Here is a 19,181-nt window from a genome sequence, read left to right on the forward strand (position 1 = left end):
TCCATGGGGGGTTTGGGTTCCTTTTAGCACTTCATATTTTGTAACTGTTCATTAGTTTACTGGCTTGTTGTCTAATTCTGCTATTAGCCTCTAAGCCCCAAGATGGCAGGGACTTACCCACGGTGCTCACCACTGAACATCCTAAGCACCCGGCCAAATATACAGAAGGCACTCCTCCACAATTCTGAGGGGTAACACAACAAGGAAATGACCCATTCTTAAAATAACCAGCTCTTCGCTACCAGAAGAGCTACATGTTAGATGTATATATAACTCTTACATTTTCATTTGCTTTTTTAAGATTTTTTTTTAAAATAATTTCTACACCCAACACGAGGCTCGAACTCACAACCCCGAGATGGAGAGTTGTATGCTCCACCAACTGACACAGCCAGGCATCCCTATAGCTTCATTTATTAAAGGTAAAATCTAATTTGTGATTTTTCCAAAATCCGTCTTAAGTATTTAAATTTTCTTCAAATTTATATCAGAGAATATCTACATTAATCTGAGACTTAAGGATTTGATACATCATCTGTGAAATACAAAATGTTCAAATGAAATGGAACTTTATCAAAATATGTTTTCCTTACAGACATTTTCCCGTATCTGCTTAGAACCAATTAATTCTGAAATCTGTAATAATCATTTCCAAGGGCTATGGTGCAATTTGCCTTGTAGTATCTACGACCAAAAAAAACAGTGCAGTTTTTAGTAACATGTTTAGAGAATAGTCAAACTAATGGAGAACCTGAAGCACTTTATAATTATAATTACAAAAAATCTATTAAAAGTAACACGGAGGGTGTTACAGGGGACAACTCTAGCAGCTAATGCCCGACTCACAAAGATCCTTCCTTCCCTAGGAACAGCCTTCATTTAAAAGTGGCGTCTGGCAGCCAAAGGCTGCACTCCTTGTCCCTGGCCCCCTACCCGAAGCTGGGTCCATGAGAAACTCTCCCAGAGAACCAGGACTTTAAGCTGAGAGTCACAGCAATAAGGGCAAGTGGCAGCCAAGTCTCCCCCTAACACAATTCTCTAAGTCCTGCACCACCGCTATGGAAGGACCCCAGATGTACCCTGGCTCCTGCCCGCCAGCTACGGCTTGGGTTGATTTTGGGGCTTGGTGTTTTGTTTTGTTTTTTTCCAATTCGTTCTGGAATTCTGTAAGATTTCCAAGCATACACCCAATACTTATTTTCTTTTTTTAATTTTTATCTCAATGTGATTGGGTTCTTTGACACAGCCAAATGAATCTTAACTGGTACTGCCTCCCAAACAAGACTGTTAGGGATTAACTGGAGTGACCCAGCCAATCACTTTACCTATCCCACGGATCAAATGGTGGCTAACAGTCTGAGTCTATGAGATACTGTGTATTGTTTTTAAACTGTCCTTTTGAAATGTCCTTCAGTTTAGATTCTTACTAAATCAAACCATTTCATCAAACATCTCAATTACTAAGTTTTATTGTGTATACCTTTATACGCAAATATAAAGAATGTGTGTACTCTTCAAAGTCACCCATTACTGTTTCTGCTAGATACATAAATCAAGGACACGATGGGGAAGGCCTAGTTTTTACGACTACATGAAGTACTAACAGCATGTTATACATTAATAACAGTATCTTAATCCTAAGGAAACATAATTTCAAGCCAGAATTTATAGACATTATCAAGTTAATTTATGTTCTGGTAGCAAACAGTGAGCTCCCCCCATACGGCTGCTGGGAACCCCCATGGGTATGGGAATGAAACAGGATTTCCTTCAAGACCTTCAAGATAACACTCCTGATCTTTCTCTCACTGGATTCTACATATATTTCAGGGAGCTTAATGATGTAATGACTTAGGGACATAGTATTTGCTTTTTCATATTAAAACTCAATCTTATTTAAGTATGTCAGAGCTACAGAAATAAATTTTTTTTATCTTTTGAGGCCAAACAGAAAAGAGGAGCTTTGGCCAAGTAAGTACTCAAAAAAAAAAGGTAAATTATTACTTTCCATTTCCAGGCACAGTAATCTCTTATTTAGTTTACTTTTTACTAAATAAATAATAGGTGAACGGAGGACATAGCTTAAAAACTGCTTCAAACAAAAGTGGACAAATTCTTACAAAAACATTACGACCGTCAAGAAATCAGTTTCTGAACAAACTATTTATAGATATTAAAGAGTAAGAACTTTTATACTGGCACTTTAGATGTAATTCTACTGTGATTTGTTTTTGTTTCCAAATAAGCTTTGTTGTTATAAATTGGTAGGAACAGAAAGAAGGCTTTCCCTAGTATTTTCCTTTACTAGAAATACTGTCAGAAAAATAGCATTAATGCTATGACCAAGATAGCTAAAAACACTTTCCCTCACCAGGCTGTATTTTTGCAAAAGAAATAAAACCACAACTGCAGTGAATTTTTATGTTCATCTTTCCTTTTATCCAAAGAATAAGATGCTTTCTCTTTGGAGAAAAGTAATTCTATAGAACTCGAAGTCAAAGTAAGCTATCAGAGAGACTAGGAAAAGAAACACTCAAAATAATTCCATTATGCTTCCTGTCAATCTATATGCCTGTTAACCTCTTTCTGTTATTATATTCCTGATCCAGTACTGGAATATAATTTAGAATTAATTTATTAAGTAAATTACATACCCTGGACTCTGCATCATCTTCTTCTTCATCAGGATTATAAGCTTCTGCACATACTATAAAAATAAAAATGGACATTTGAAAGATATCCCATCAAGAAATATACTATAATAAATATACCTTAAAAATTAATAAAAAGAGAACCATGGTATAAAACAACATTAATTCATTTCATCCAGGGCAAGCAGTCTACATTGAAAAGATGATTCCCTATTGAAATCTATAACGAATTTATTAAAATACAAAGCTGCACTTTAAGACAATGACAACTGTTTTCTGCTTTCTGTTATTCAGAGAAACACAGCTTCACCTCTTCCACCTTCGTTTCTAAGCTACAGAAATGCATGAGATCCAAAAATTACTTAAAGAACAGACCCCCCAAAAAGCCCAAGTCTGCTATGAAATGATCAACTTAATCATAGTTATAAGTACCTTTCATAAATTATCCACAACCCAGTCTTCCAAGAGCAAATACGATTAATGTGTTCACATTCCTTTCTAGTTTTTACACTGAGTGGATTTCATACTGCATATGCAATGTTAAAACTTGCTTATTTCATTTAACACTGTAAGAATTTCACATGCCATTAGAAACATTTTGTAAAAATCGTTTTAAGGACTGCTGATTGTTTACCATAAGCTAGAATTAACCACTCCCTTAATGCTACACACTTAGCTGGCTTCTATTAAAATAAGCTTGCAATAAACATCTTCATGCATAAATATTTGTCTACATTTCAGATTATGCTGTAGGAATTATTCCCAAATGTTATTTTTGGGGGGCTAACAGTTATGACAATTCTTAAGGCATACTTATTACCAAGCTTCCTTCTAGAGGGACTATACCCATCCACTGTCCTAACAAAGAATGTGTAAGAAGATTCCTTTAAACTGTAAAACAGAAATGGATGTTACTGCTTAAATCTTGGCAATTTAGATGAAAAATTATTGAAATTCTAAAAAATTATTTTGAACCCCACCACATCCTCCTTTCCAAGCCATCCCTTCTCTCCAGCCCCAACTAAAAAGTCAAGACAAGAGCCTCACCTCCTCACAGCTAAGTTAAGAAAACCCACTTTCTGTGCTCCCCTTGCTCCTGTGTTCCCAATACCGTGGGCAAAGCTCATTCTTGTCTCTTACTACACTGTACTCTACCAGAGCGGTTACTCTGTGTTCACCCTCCAGGCTGAGACTTATAGCCCTTCAGGGACTAACTGTGTGCTCCTGGAACTCTACTTCCCTAGCACTGACCTGACTCAACACATACTTTTTGAATGAACGACTGATTAATGAACAAACAGGCCTGCAAGGTCCTTGAGGACAGAGATGATATGTTGTTTAAATATCTCCTGATATTCTACCTGCATGACAGACTCTCAAACGCAAGTTGAATGAATGAATAAAAAGTTGTCCTTTGCTAAAATGTCTAACACCATTTGTCCAAGAAACAGGAACAGAGTGAAATGAGAATCTTTTGTTTTGTTCACCAAGGAGCCTGGCACACACCCTGGAAGCTCAGTAACTCTCTGTACAAGGAACGAATGGATGAGAGGTTCTATGCCCAGAAGGACCCTCAAACCAAAGCCTCTAGAGAATATGAGCTACTTTGTATGTTTTCTAAAATGTATTTACCCTATCCCTCCTGGACAATGTGAAATTGAGCCTGAAACTATTTACTCCCTTCTTGGTTTGGCAATTACACAGTAGTGAAGGATAGAGCCTTATTCTTTGAGTGAACCCTATATTGAGGTTTCCCTGTTATGTTTGCATATATTATTTGTCAATACTTCAGTCATCTAGAATGGGCCAAGATTTCCACACTGTACTGTGATATGCATGCACTGTGTGGCCAGACACCTGTCACAGTCAGCAAGACAGAACAGGGAAGTGAGAACCATTCTGACTCTGCATCTTCTGGGGCTTGGCCCTTGATCTTTTCATGCAATATGCGCGCACACACACACACAGCTGTGTACAGCAGACCCCTCTACCCTTGTACAATGTAGGAGTCAGGGGTGCCAACCCTCTACACAGTTGAAAATCCACATATAACTTCTGACCCTCTCAAAACGTAACTACAAAGAGCCTACTGTTGATCAGAAGTCTTACTGATAACATAAACAGTCGATTAACATATATTTTGTATGTTATGTGTGTTATATATTGTATTCTTGTAACAAAGAAGGCTAGAGAAAAAAATGTTATTGAGAAAATCTTAAGGAAGAGAAAATACTATACTGTGCCTACTGAAAAAAAAAATCCACGTATAAATGGACCTGTGCAGTTCAAACTGTGTTGCTCAAGAGTCAACTGCAGTGACGGACAAGAGGTAAGGGATTTTTTCCCATCATGACACCAAATACGTGTTGTTTTTTTCCAACAGCACTCCTCCCTCTCTCTGACACCAAATGGGCTGTCTCACAATTCAGTGTAATTGACACTATCTACCTAAAGTTAGTGTCAGGTCCCACAAGTCAAAGGGCTCAGTCTTGTAAGACTGCCTCCACCTGAGATGCTAATCTCGATTCCCAGGCCACCCACACATCTGAACAACCAGCTATAAATTGAGGGTTCTCATGACCCCTTCCCTGGTTCCATAATTCACTAGAATCACTCACAGAACTCAGGAAAGTACCTTCCTTACTCTTACAGGTTTACTATAAAGGAAGTAACTCAAGAATAGCCAATGGAAGAGATACCTAGGGCGAGGCATGGGGGAAGGGCACAGAGCCTCCAAGTCCTCTCTGGGTATGCCACCCTCCCAGCACCCCGATGTGATCACTAATCTGGAAGCTCTCTTAGCCCTGTCATCTAGGGTTTCATTACAGAGGCACAACTGATTAAATCGCTGGCCAATGGTGATTAACCCAATCTCCAGCCTCCCTCCCCTTCCCGGGGTTGGAAGGGGGGAAAAGGGCCGAAAAGTTCCAAGCTTCTAATCAAAGTTTGGTCTTTCTGGCAACCAGCCCCTATTCTGAGGCTATCTAGAAGCCCCTCAGCCAAGAGTCACTGGGCACCAAAGAAATTCTCACCACTCAGGACAAAGACCAAGTACCCAGGGGTTACAGCAACTCCCAGGGGCACTGTACTTTGTTGGTAATGTATACAAATTAGTACAAACAGCTCTGCACTGGACCAGTTCACATAACCCGTGCTACCTCTCTGCCTAACTAAATCATCAAGAAACCAGCCTGAACTCCATGAGCCACTCCACTGGGCCTCAGCACCTGGCACGGAGCCTTGCACACAGTAGGCACTCAATAAATATTTGTTGAAGGAGCAAAAAGCAAATGTGGCCTGTACAGAAAAACTGCGTGGTTTATAGGCTTTTAACCTAGGGGGGGGGAAAAAAAACTGACTTCTGGAAAACATATAAAATTTACTTTTCCAATGTTCTCAATACACTAAGATTTTAGCAACTTATTTAAATGATAATGAGCTTAACAGAAAGCTATGATAAAAGCACAGGTGTATTAGACAACAGAGTTCTGCCTCAATATGGTTAAACTTAGCTTACTGAAGTGGAAGTGCCCTCCTACAAAGGGAAAAAAAAATTACCTTTACAAATACTAGTTTAGGGCGCCTGGGTGGCTCAGTTGGTTAAGCGACTGCCTTCGGCTCAGGTCATGATCCTGGAGTCCCGGGATCGAGTCCCACATCGGGCTCCCTGCTCGGCAGGGAGTCTGCTTCTCCCTCTGACCCTCCTCCCTCTCATGCTCTCTGTCTCTCTCTCATTGTCTCTCTTGCAAATAAATAAAATCTTAAAAAAAAAAAAAAACACCAACAAATACTAGTTTAAGGCATGCATTCTCAAGCAAGATTGGTTGGGGGAGGAGGCAAAAAAAACTTAGTCTTTTTTTTTTTTTTTGATAAAGCACATACATACACAGTACAGAAACTGATACACAGTGTATCTGTGGCATTAAAATCTCATTGTGGGGGTGAGAGGGATGAGGGGAAAGCACCTAAAAAAGACTTTGGGAGAGAGCCAATAACAAAAATAAGACCAAGAAGCACGGGGATAAGATACACTAGTTCCGGTGAAGTAAAGGGAAGAGACGACACAGTGGCAGTCAAGAGTCTGTCCCTTCCTCCGCCTCATCCACACGTCTGTCCAGGAAGTGTGCTATACATCTGCTCTGACACATCGGTGACAATCCTAACTCCAAATTCACAGAGCAAAAGCATCTGGACATGACCACAGTAGAGAAGCTCCCATTTTGATCCCAAAGCACAGTCAAGAGAAAGGACCCATGGGAATTCTTATTTACCATTAAAAAAAAAAAAAAACCAGTTTGTGGAATTCAGGCGATGATGCAGAGTGAAAGAATGCTGGAGAAGCACAGAGAGGAGAAAGCAGTGAGCAGCTGCTCAATGGACAGAGAAGGCTCCACAGAGAGAGAAGCCCCCAGGCGGCGAAGTTGCGGTGGGAACAAGCCTGAGAAGAGAGGCGACGGTTTTGTCCGGGGCTGTATTTCTAGCACTTAGAACTGTGACTGGCACACAGTAAACGGTTAACAAAAATGGTTAGGAAAAGGAATAGTCATGGTAGTGGTGAGGAAAGTAGGATTTCCTTTTGATCTCAGACCTAGGGAAACTGCCTCTGTCAGGGTGGCTTATACTATAGTAACAAGCCTCCCCAAACCCAAGGGACTTCAAACAAAAGTGTCCTTCTTGCTCACAGGGTAGGTCCATCTCAGGGACCGTGGGTACTTTGCTCCAAGTCATCTTTGTGAAGGCTGCAGGCCAAAAGAGTAACCACCATCTAGAATGTCACCAGTCCCCGAGGCAGCAGCAAACTGCTCACTGGCCCCTGATGGGTTCAAGATACAGCACCCCAAAACACGGCACCTCATGTTGACCATCGACAAAACAGCAAAAGGAAGGTCACTCTGACCTCCCGCACCCCGCCCTCTGCCCTAGCAATCTCCCATGTGAAAGGTACCATCCCTGTACCAGGAGGAAGGGGGACATCCTTATCACCTGAGACAAGGAAGTTAGGGCCGAGAAGGCTGCATAAACAACCCTTACCCATTTGCTGCCAGGAGCCCGAACCCCTTGGTCTTGTAATCCTTCACAGATTTATTATTGCCCAAAAGATATAAAAGCTTCCTGCTCTAATCACTTGCTTGGGTCTTCATTTTCTTGGGAAGGACCCCATAAACATGTAAAAATTCAATGAAATGTGTGTAAGACCTTTTGTTATACTTATGTCAGTTTCTTAGGTCCAGTCAGAGACCCAAAGAGGGTGCAGGAGAATTTTTCCTTCCCTGCACCCCTAAAGCCTCTGCCTGCAAGTGATATGTGTCCCCGCTGCCAAGAAGGAATATATAATGACAGTTCACAGGACAAGTGACGTGGCCATTCCTAACTTCAAGGACACAAGGGACGTGCATCTCTGCAGGTGCTCAGAGGAGAGAAAATGAGAACATTGTGAAAAGTCCTAATGACCAACACAACCACCTGATGGCCCTAAGCTCAAGGATTCCTCTCTCGTCCTCTCCACCAGGGGCTTAGAAGGGGAATGGAGAGTACTAAAATCAACCATATGGTTTACTTAGAAATAGGGGAAAATGTTCTTAGCTTAAAAATCTACAGACTAAGTCTCATAAACTCTGAACAGAATCATTACAATTTCCTTAAAACTGCCTTCCAAATATTCATTGAATATTTAGTCATTGAACATCTCACTTAATATTTTACTATTTCCTGCATTGAAACATTAAAAGTTATTATAATCTACCATTACTGCCTACATTTCAGCTACAAAAAGAGCAATATAAATCTTCGTTCAGGGAGGTTCTTGAATCATCCCCAACATATAACTACCAATCCTAAAAGCTATAAATTTTTTCCTGTTATTTCCACTATAAAACAGCCTACTGTCACAAAAGCCTTTTAGCTATACCACACATTTTACTCAACTACCCTGATTCATTACAAACCCATTGTTTTTGTTGCCCTTTAACAAGAGAGATATTTAGGGGTGCCTCGGTGGCTCAGTTGGTTAAGGGTCAGACTCTTGATTTCAGCTCAGGTCATGATCTCAGGGTCGTGAGATTGAGCCCCACATTAGGCTCCACACTCAGCGGGGAGTCTGCTTAAGATTCTCTCTCCCTCTCCCTCTGCCCCCTCTCCCCAGTGTGCGTGCTCTCGATCTCAAATAAAAAATAAATAAATCTTAAGGAAAAAAACCCGAGATATATTTAGAGTAAGATTTCATAACTTACCAATTCATTTCTATGTTTTTGTTTCTAAAAACGATTTTCCCCCATCTGTATACCAGTCCTCTTTAAGTGACTGTAAATCAAGAGCAATTCACACCTCACAAATAAACCATCATGCACAGGACACCAGAGGAGCTGTGTCATTGAGATCATAACTGAGCACAACAGAGAACTTCAAACAAATGAGAATCTGTCCATCATTTGCTATTTCCCTATTATTAAAGATATGGAGGGTTCCTGGGTGGCTCAGTTGGTTAAGGGACTGCCTTCGGCTCAGGTCATGATCCTGGAGTCCCTGGATCGAGTCCCGCATCGGGCTCCCTGCTCGGCGGGGAGCCTGCTTCTCCCTCTGACCCTGCCCCCTCTCATGAGCTCTCTCTCATTCTGTCTCAAATAAATAAAATCTTAAAAAAAAAAAAAGATATGGAAACCAAAACATTCTTTAATCTGTTCCAAAAAATGTATGAATTTTTCTTCAAAAATGCCTCCAAAGGAAAAACAAAGTCCCAACTATCTCAGAACCCATATACATATGGTAGGTGAATTTTTATTCTAGACTTAGGTTCCAAAGTATTTTAAAACGTTAGTTATAAAGTGTGTGGATTCAGTCATTGGATCCATCCCCAATCCACCGTCTTTCCACTACATGCTCTACACATATGTGTTCAGTCCCTGAAACCATCACCTCTTTTATTATAAAATCAACTTATTTATGAGTATGGCACAATTAAGAGGACAAAGTATTCAACAGGTTTATAAAAAGAATCACGTCAACATGGTATGTTTCTGAATATTCTACATAATACCAGCTGTATGCTACGCGTAGCCTGTGGGACTCAGAGAATGGAGGAGCACCACGGGAGCCCCCACTCCCTCTCATGTGCAACAGTGGTCCCCCTGTAGCTACTAATGCTCCTTTCATTAGTTAAGGAAATTTAACAATGTGCAAGGTCCAGGAAATGGTGAGTGCATGTAATCTAAGGACCCAACATACGGGTATTTTCTAAATAATATATTCCAAGTGAATTTTCTTTAAGCGAAAGAATAAAAACTTACAAATGACCAAGACTAAGATAAAGAGATACCATAAAAAGGGCCTGAAGAATAATTCTGAGGAGAATATATTCTGATAACCATTAATATTTTAAAGCCCATGTATGTGTTTACTATTAATCACCATAATTCCTCAATGATATTCTCCAGAACTGTTGAGTAGCCGACAGTAAGTAGATCCATCTGTTTTAGAGGACAGCACTATCATAGAAATTACATTTGTGTTTTGCTGAAATAGTCTAATGAGGATTTCTGAGCATTATATTTGATGACTTATGAATTTTCAGAAATTAATAGCCAAGGAGATATCAAAAAAGAATTCTCATGCTTTGATTAAAAGTCAACAAACAGCTTCCTAAGAGTCTGTGCAAATGCCCAACTCCTGCATTTTATTTTGGTCTGAGACCTTGGATCACATTAAAGTAATATGAATATAAATACTAGTTGATAGTGAATGATATGCTCACATATATCAAAACACAATTTTGCCTTTCAGATGCAGAGGAGCTGGGGCTACTTAAAGCTTCTGAATAATTTTATCTGTTTACTGTTTTTGAGACTAATGCTGCCTAACATGTACCTATGAAAAAATCATAGGAATAGAAACACTAAAGGGTTCTTCTCATTATTAACAAATTTTCAGAACCAGTACCATCTGACCAGATGGTTCTAGGATGTGAAGTTGGGACTAAATATAGCCAGAATTATGGAAAAAGAGTTTGGTCAATTCCCAGCTTCCAGGTTTAGTAATAAAACTACCAAACTTAAACATTAGGGGAACATCTTTCAATCAAGCCTCTACGTATCATTATCAGAAGTCTAATAAGAATTCCAATGCTATTTTAGAAAAATATGACCAAATTGTAACAAAACAATACATATCAATACCCAATATCAATACACAACTTAAAATATGTGGTATATATTTACAAGTAAATGCAACTGAGTCTAGCTTATGCATTATTTAAAGTCAAAAATAAATCCTTATAAAAGCCTAATAGGACTTGCCTCTTGAAGAAAAGAAAAATTCCATTTCTATTTTTTTAAGGGAAACTTGAAAATCAATGTCAAGATTTGTGAGGTGATAAATGACAATGAATTTAAATGAATTTTTTATTAAAAAGAAAAACAATATAAAGGCAATAAGATGGGAAATATACAAATAAGGTAAAATAGCGATTAAACATTTAAAATCTAAGTTAGCAAACTTACTCATTTTTTAAATAAAATCCTTTACAGAGGGTGCCTATTTTAGAATGAGCTCTGTCATACACTGCTGATGAAATTCTAAACTGGGGAAACTGTAAAGATGGAAGAGTCAGTCTGAAAATGTTAAAAGTCTTGAAAATGCTCATGCCCAACATAGGGGAAGGCAAGGAAAAATAAAATAAGATAAAAACAGAGAGGGAGGCAAACCATAAGAGACTCTTAACTCTAGGAAACAAAGCGAGGGTTGCTGGAGGGGAGGTGGGTGGGGGGATGGGGTAACTGGGTGATGGGCATTAAGGAGGGCATGTGATGTAATGAGCATTCGGTGTTAAATAAGACTGATGAATCACTGAACTCTTCCCCTGTGACTAATAATACACTATATGTTAACTAAATTAAATAAATTTCAAAACCGTATTTCAATATTGAAAAAAAAAAAAAAGAAAATGCTCATGCCCAGTTCAGCAAGTGCCCTGCAAGTAATCTGAAGAGATGATGGTTCAAAATAGAAGAAATCTGAATTCCAACAATGAACAATAAATTAATGATAGATATTCATATATACATAGCCATTTAAAAATTACATTTAAAAAGATTAAAAAATAAAAAAATAAAAATTACATTTTACAGAAGTAACTAATGACATAGGAAATGGTCACTAAATCTTATTAGTTTGTTTTTGTTTTTGTTTTTTTAAAGCAAGTTTCAAGACAGGTGCACGGTTTGAGCCCATATAAAGTGTGCATCAATCTGGCAGGGCAGACATTGAAGTTTGTTGTTTCTTGGTGGTATGGTTGTGATGATGCTTACTCCCCTATTTGTGCTTTCCTAGGTTCTCCTCATTTTCAACACAGAAAGCACTGTATTTATAATCAGAAATAAAGAATTTTTTTTAAAGAGATGATCACAAAACTCCCATTCACATCTCAAACATAAAAACGGCTTAAAAACCTGGGAAAAGTTATCTGCTAATAATCAGTCTGTCTTTTTAATGCATCTGATCCCCTGTCAAAATTACTTTTATAATATAATACCTCCTAAAAACATAAGCTTCTACAACTGACAGAATCAACGTACTAAAACTTATTTGAAAGTAGTTATGAAAAATAATTTCAACAAGACTGCTCTATCACTGAAAGCTTTCTTTCTAATAAATCTTTTCACAAAAAAATGAGAACACTGGCTTAATGTCTACCTCAATCTTACAATGATATGGCTTCCTCTAAGCCTTCAATACTTAAAAAACCACCCTCAGAGGTGCCGTACAGGAGAGTGAAGAGTATGCAAATCCTTACCTCAAAAGCAATGATAAAACAAGACAAAATTTCCACAAAAAACCAAAACCATTTCAGGACCCTGGAGATCAATTAAAGGCATCCAACGAATGGAGAGGCATTTTTTCATACAAAACTACTGAACCTCAATTTACAACAGTGTAAGCACACAGGCATGTTCTTCATTTATTTACACTACCACCACACTCAAAACACATCTGACACCAAAAATGTGGGTTTATTTCCACAATGACTAATTCTCCAACACCAGCTGGGTGTCCTACAATTCAATTCAGTTCTGACACTATCTACCTGGAGTTAACATCAGATCGCACAAGGCAAAGGTTCGGTCCCCAAGACTGACCCCCACTGCAGATGCCAAGTGCAAGTAGTATGTACAAAGGTTACCCACAACTTGGGTACCCTGCCTACAGATTGCAGCCTGCCACGACCCCCTCCTTAGAGTCCATCACAGAACTCAGGAAACATGTTTACCAGTTTATTACATGATAAAGAATATATAAAGGATGAAGCTTAACAGCCAGGTGAAGAGATGCATAGGTAAGGTCTGGAAGGGTCCTGAGCACAGGAGCTTCTGTTCCCATTGAGTCAGAGTGTGCCACCCTTCCAGCATGTAGATGTGTTCACCAAACCCTGTACTTTGGGGATTTTTATGGAGCCTTCATCAAATAGGCATGATTGATCATAACTCGGTCTCCAGCCCCTCTCCTCTTCCCAGAGGATGGAGAATAGAGCCAAAAGTTCTAAGCTTCTGATCATGGCTTGGTCATTCTGGTGACCAGCCCCCATCTTGAAACCATCCAGAAGCCCACCAAGTCACCCCACTAGAACAAAAGACACTCCTATCACCCAGGAAATTCCAAAGGATTTAGAAGTTCTGTGTCAGGAGCCAGAATCAAAGACCAAATAGTAGCACAAAAGATGTTCCCAGGGCTCTTATCACTTAGGATATTACAAGGGGCATTTAGGAGCTCTGTGCTAGGAACTGGGGACAGAGAGCTATATATAATTGCCATTCCTCCACAGGAAGTCCACAGCATTCTTGCTTGGAGCTGCTATCCCAGATCCCCCATCCCCAGCTTGGTCACCAGAGCAGCTCTATCAGCTCTGCTGCTGCAGGAGGCTAACCTGATCGAGGGTAGAGCACAAAAGAACCAATGTCCGGCAGCAAGGCTGGTAATGGTGGTCTTCGTGGTAGACAAACAGGAAGACTAGTAGCTTGCCTAGCATAGGTCGTGGTTCTGGCTGTGGCAAGCAACAGATCAACAGACTAACTAGAAATAAAACCAAAAAAATGAGACCTCAAAGAGAAGCTTCATAAGCTCTTCAAATGTCCATGGCTGACTGGAAAGCTGTGTGGGCATGCAGGAGAAACTAGACAGGACCCAGGACATCCACATATCCCTGGCTATTTTAAAGATGTAGCACATGTAGAGAAGACCAAGATGGTAGTCAGAAGTCGGAGCACCCTTTAAAACTATCTGAAATTTGGACATGCTTCCCAACTCAAACACAGATCCATCAGCTCAAGGCATTTGAGTATAACCTCTAACCAATCACTGACAGACCACTAAGCCCTGCACACTCAGGGGCTAAACCTGGAAAGCCAGAGTGAATTTTTTTCACTAGGAAAAAAAAAAAAAAAAAACAACCAGGGACATTAGCAGCCCCATACTCAGTGGAGACAAGAATCCACACATTTACCGTAGGAAAGTTACTGAGCAAAAAACAGCAACAACCCAGAGACGGAAGAAATTTAAATTCAGAATTGCTGAATGCCAGTTTTCAGCAAACTTTTAAGAATGGGAAGAACAGCAAAGAAACAAGAAAGTGTGATCCATTCTCAGGAAAAAAATCATCAATAGATATTATCTCTGAGTGGGCCCAGCTCTTGGACTTAGCAGATGAACACCCCAAAGCAGCTATTGTTCAAAGAATTAAAAGAAACCAGGTTTAAAGAATTAAAGTATGATGACAATGACTCAACAAATACCTTTACCTCAAGGAGGAGGAAGAAATTATGAAAAAGAACCAAATAAAATTCTGGAGTTCAAAAGCCTACTAACAGAAAATTCACTAGATCGGCTCACCAGGTTTGATTTGACAATAGAAAGAATTGAGGAACTTGAAGACAGCAACAGAAACTACTCAATCTGTGGAACAGACCAAAAAATGAATAAATAAAAATGAAGAGAGCCTCAGAGACCTGTGAGATAACATCAAGCATGCTAACCTACACATAATGGCAGTTCCAGAAAATAAGAAGGGAAGGGGAGGAAAAAAAGAGGAAGAAATAAGGGCCCTCCAATTCCCAAATTTTATGAAAAACATTAACTTAATGGTCCAAGAATCTCAATGAAACTTAGCATAGAACAAACACACACACAAAAATCCATACCTAGACACATTTTAGTAAACTGTTTAAAAATCAAAAACAAAGAAAATCTTCAAAACTACCAAAAAAATTATATACAAGGAAACAATAAAATAATTAATATTTAACTTCTCATCAGAAACAATAAAGATCAGAAGGCACTACTGCCATATTCAAACTGCTGAAAGAAATTGTTTGACAAAGAATTCTATACCCATCAAAACTATCCTTTAGAATGAGATCTTGCCATTTGCAACTACGTGGATGGAACTGGAGGGTATTATGTTGAGTGAAATAAGTCAAACAGAGAAAGACATGTATCATATGATCTCACTGATATGAGGAATTCTTAATTGTAGGAAACAAACTGAGGGTTGCTGGAGTGGGGGGTGGGGTGGGAGGGATGGGGTGACTGGGTGATAGACACTGGGGAGGGTATGTGCTCTGGTAAGCACTGTGAATTGTGTAAGACTGTTGAATCTCAGATCTGTACCTCTGAAACAAATAATGCAATATATGTTAAAAAAAAAAAAAAAAAGAAGAAGGTAGCGGGAGGGGAAGAATGAAGCGGGGGAAATTGGAGGGGTAGACGAACCATGAGAGACGATGGACTCTGAAAAACAAACAGGGTTCTAGAGGGGAGGGGGGTGGGAGGATGGGTTAGCCTGGTGGTGGGTATTGAGGAGGGCACATTCTGCATGGAGCACTGGGTGTTATGCACAAACAATGAATCATGGAACACTTCATCTAAAACTAATGATGTAATGTATGGGGATTAACATAAGAATAAAAAAAAAACTATCCTTTAAAAAGGAAGATGACATGAATTCATTCTCAGTTAAGCAAAGACTGAGAAAATTTGTTGCTAGCAGTTGTGCCCTACAAGAAATACTAAAGGAAGTCCTTCGGGCTAAATGCACATGACATCAGATGCTAACTCAAATTGGCAGGAAGAAATGAAGAGCAGTGGAAAAGGTAAACATGTGAGTAAATATGAAAGACTGTATAAACATATTTTGCTGGGTTTTTTTCCCTCTTAATTCTTACTTTAAAAGACAAGATTTCATAAAGGAATACAACACTGCACTGCTGTGTTTATAACATATACAATGCATATGTCAATAACAGCACAATGGGCTGATGGTCTACCTCCCTCCCTCAGTTCCTCCTAGTTCACAGAACTTGGTAAGGCAGTCTGATGATTACATATGGCTATCCCCATGAAGACACCACCTCTTCTCAATTTGTTCCTGGGTAATGATCAAGATGAAAGGGGTGAGGGGGATAATATGGACCCATTTTGAAACTTCAGGATCCCAACCTGACCACTCCTGGGCATGATGTATCTCTGGCCCAAAATGTATAATGCTTCCCACAACATACAGAATAAAGCCCAAATTCTTACCAAAACCCATAAATTGCTAACCTTATTAGAATATTCACTATTACTTATTTCACATGGTTTGCTCAACTAGAAATTCATTTCTTCCATTCCCACCCTATCAAAAACCTACTCTTCCCTCAAAACTCTACACAAATGCCACATCTTCCCTGTCACTTTCCCTAAGCACACAAGTTAGGACTAATGCTCCCTTCTATGTAGGAAAATGGAACGCACCTTGTTTGTGTCCTTATTTCAGTGGAATCACACATTATGTGGGGGATAAATTCTAAATATAAGAGGGAACATCTCCGACAGCCAATGTCATTGTTGAAAATCCCACAGGAAGCCATTGCTGAAGATGGTCATATGGTCCCACAGTAAGTCCCCAACAGTGGGTTTTCCCTCCAGCATTAAAACTGACAGCTTTTTCTTCTGCTGAGCACTAGAAGTTATCGCTGGCTTAGGTTTAGAAGCTACATTGTATGAAAAATTGACACCTAGAAATGCTCATACTCCAAAAGGCATGCAGGAACTGAGCAAGCCAGTGGGAGGGGTAGATTCACATCTCCCCCTCACCCGTTGAGGGCACAAGCTCAGAGTGGAATGTCTAGCTGTTCCTTTGAGCTCATGCTCTCTGCAGAATATATATAGTGAAATCAGAGTGGAATTCACCATGACCACCAACTCTGCTGTGCTGTCCTCCAACTGGCTCACAGTGATGAAGGGCAGATGCAGAAAAATGTCCACCTTTAGCCCAGAAGGCTGACCTATAGCCTGCATAGCTCTGATAAGGATCAAATACGTACTGGTTGCTACATTCTTGAAGGGCCTCATGACTGCCTGTACATCTCACCGATAGGTAATATCAAGCTGAAAGAGAAGCACCAGAGAAATCTTGCCAAAGTAGTTTTGTGAGCAGAAATGAAAAGAAACATTTATGAAATAATACTCCCTATATGTCCTCTTCCGCTTGAGCACCAAGCATATAAGCACGAGCTTCATGCAGCTCTTTCTGCCCACAGGAACCTGTCTCCATGGTATATAAAAAGCACCCGTTTGCATGGAAAAGATCTCAAGAATTCTTTCTTAACTGTTTGGCTCCCAACCCCACATCAATGGGTCCAAGTTCATGGGTACCTGACCTGGTCAGCTCCTCCAGGGGGCTTGGACACAAAGCTAAGTCTTACCTCCAACAATTTCACAGTGTGCACAGAATACTGTCTTGCATAAAGTGAACGATAAATGCTTCTTAATTTAAGTGAAGAGACAGCACAACCAACCAGCTATGAAGCCAATCTCTTCTATAGTTACTAGAGTGTAAACATTTCAAAAACAAACACTCATGCACACAAAAAAAGCCGTCCCCTCACAAATTACAAACCCTTGCAAGTCTAGGGGGAAAAAACCCAATCTGACTTTAAAAATGCAATAATTTTGCATAATAGGAGGGAACCAGGTGGTTGGCTGTTCTACTGTTCTGAAGAAAAGAACATCAAAAAACAGTTTGTAAGAAGAAAATTACAGTGACCTTTTAGCCTCCCACTTTATCTCTTTGAAAACTTGGTGGTATAAATGTAAAGTATGATTTCTTCTTTGGGGCTTTTTTCCTTTAGTACCTAGATGAACTGATATGCAAGATAATAGTTCCATTCTTTTAAAAAGAAGTGACATTTGCCTGGATTGTTATTTACTGCCATTCTATGTGTAAAGTATTATGCTCTCATAACACGGTAATGTTTCTCAACAGAAAAAAAGACACATCCAAATGGGTCACCTGCAGCCTTATAAGCAGGTGGTGAAACAAGTGAGTTGAGCTTCCTTCACAGAGAGCTCAGGGCACATCTGTCTCTGACTTGCAAAAGCGGGGAGTCCTCTGAAGATGTCCCCTGAGGCTGGACAGGAAGCTCCGTGGGCCAATGGAGAAGCTGCCCTGGACAAGGAAGGATAGAGGGCTTCCTCAGGGCAGCCAGTCCAACCTAATGATCAGCTAGCAGACATGATTCTAATAATCCAAAATGGGTCGGCTGAAATCAGTCCCAGGTGAGGTCAGGGTTTCTGAGCCCTCTGTCCTAGAGGACCCCAGAGGGGCAAATGAGACAGCTTCCAGATCAACCCAAGAGGGGTGGGCTAATTAATCAGAACCCTTTCCTGGGATTTTGGGGGGCTTGAATCACAGAGAATACCAGGTCAGTCTCTTCCTGGTGGCTATTACTGTAAAATGTGAAGCTGTGGTGTCCTATCCCCACCACCTGGAGAGAGCAGCCTACAGCAAGAGAGAGTCAGAGGACAGAGATAGAGATATTCTCAACAGTGTTGGAAACTCAGGTCCCAGTTCCTCCTGAGGCCCAGCTTCAGGCCTGCCCTCCCTGAAGCTTGATGATTTTCAGAGCACCCCGCCCCCCATCACTATTACAATAAACTTCCCATGTTCGCTTGACCGATTTCAATGTGCGTTTCAGTTACTGCCAGCCAAGGAAACATCAGAAATGAAGGGGAACCCTGGTGTAAAAAGATTGGGGCAAGGAAAACAAGGTGACAAAGGTCCAAAAGGAACTAAGACTAAAATCCCAGAGCAGTCGTTGATAAGAAAGTGGTATTTACAAGATAAGTTCAAACTCAATGTAATTCTAACAACAAAAGTAGGTGACACCTAAGTCAGGGCCCAGTGTGGCTCTGACAAGAGTATCCATCCCTGCTGATCTGGGATATTAACCAGAGATACAAATGATAAAGGTATTCTGCAAAACTGAAATTATTCTCTTCCACCAAATGTTGCTGCCATAGCAAAGCAAAGCTGGCCTTGGGTCTTTAACTTCGTTTTATGCTCCATGCATTTCAGAACCACTGGCTGGTATTTCTTTTTAAACTGTTTCAGCGTTTTTATGAAAATGATGATACACCCTGCAAACAACTCATTTCTTAACTATTAAACTTTTGTTTTATCACATATAAAATGCCTCTAGCTTTAGCAAAACTAACACAAAGAAA

The 19,181-nt window shown here is 39.9% G+C and overlaps 1 protein-coding gene across 1 annotated transcript in view; it reads right to left on the reverse strand.

The window, feature by feature from the left end:
• PRKAR2B (protein kinase cAMP-dependent type II regulatory subunit beta) overlaps window positions 1-19,181 on the reverse strand; it is an 88,484-nt gene that overhangs the window by 29,721 nt on the left and 39,582 nt on the right. The window contains exon 3 of the mRNA XM_021682941.2: window positions 2,655-2,707. Coding sequence (XP_021538616.2) covers window positions 2,655-2,707 — 53 coding nt within the window. The remainder of the gene's footprint in view (window positions 1-2,654; window positions 2,708-19,181) is intronic.

This window comes from Neomonachus schauinslandi, chromosome 12 (genome assembly GCF_002201575.2).
Source record: "Neomonachus schauinslandi chromosome 12, ASM220157v2, whole genome shotgun sequence".
NCBI lineage: Eukaryota > Metazoa > Chordata > Mammalia > Carnivora > Phocidae > Neomonachus > Neomonachus schauinslandi.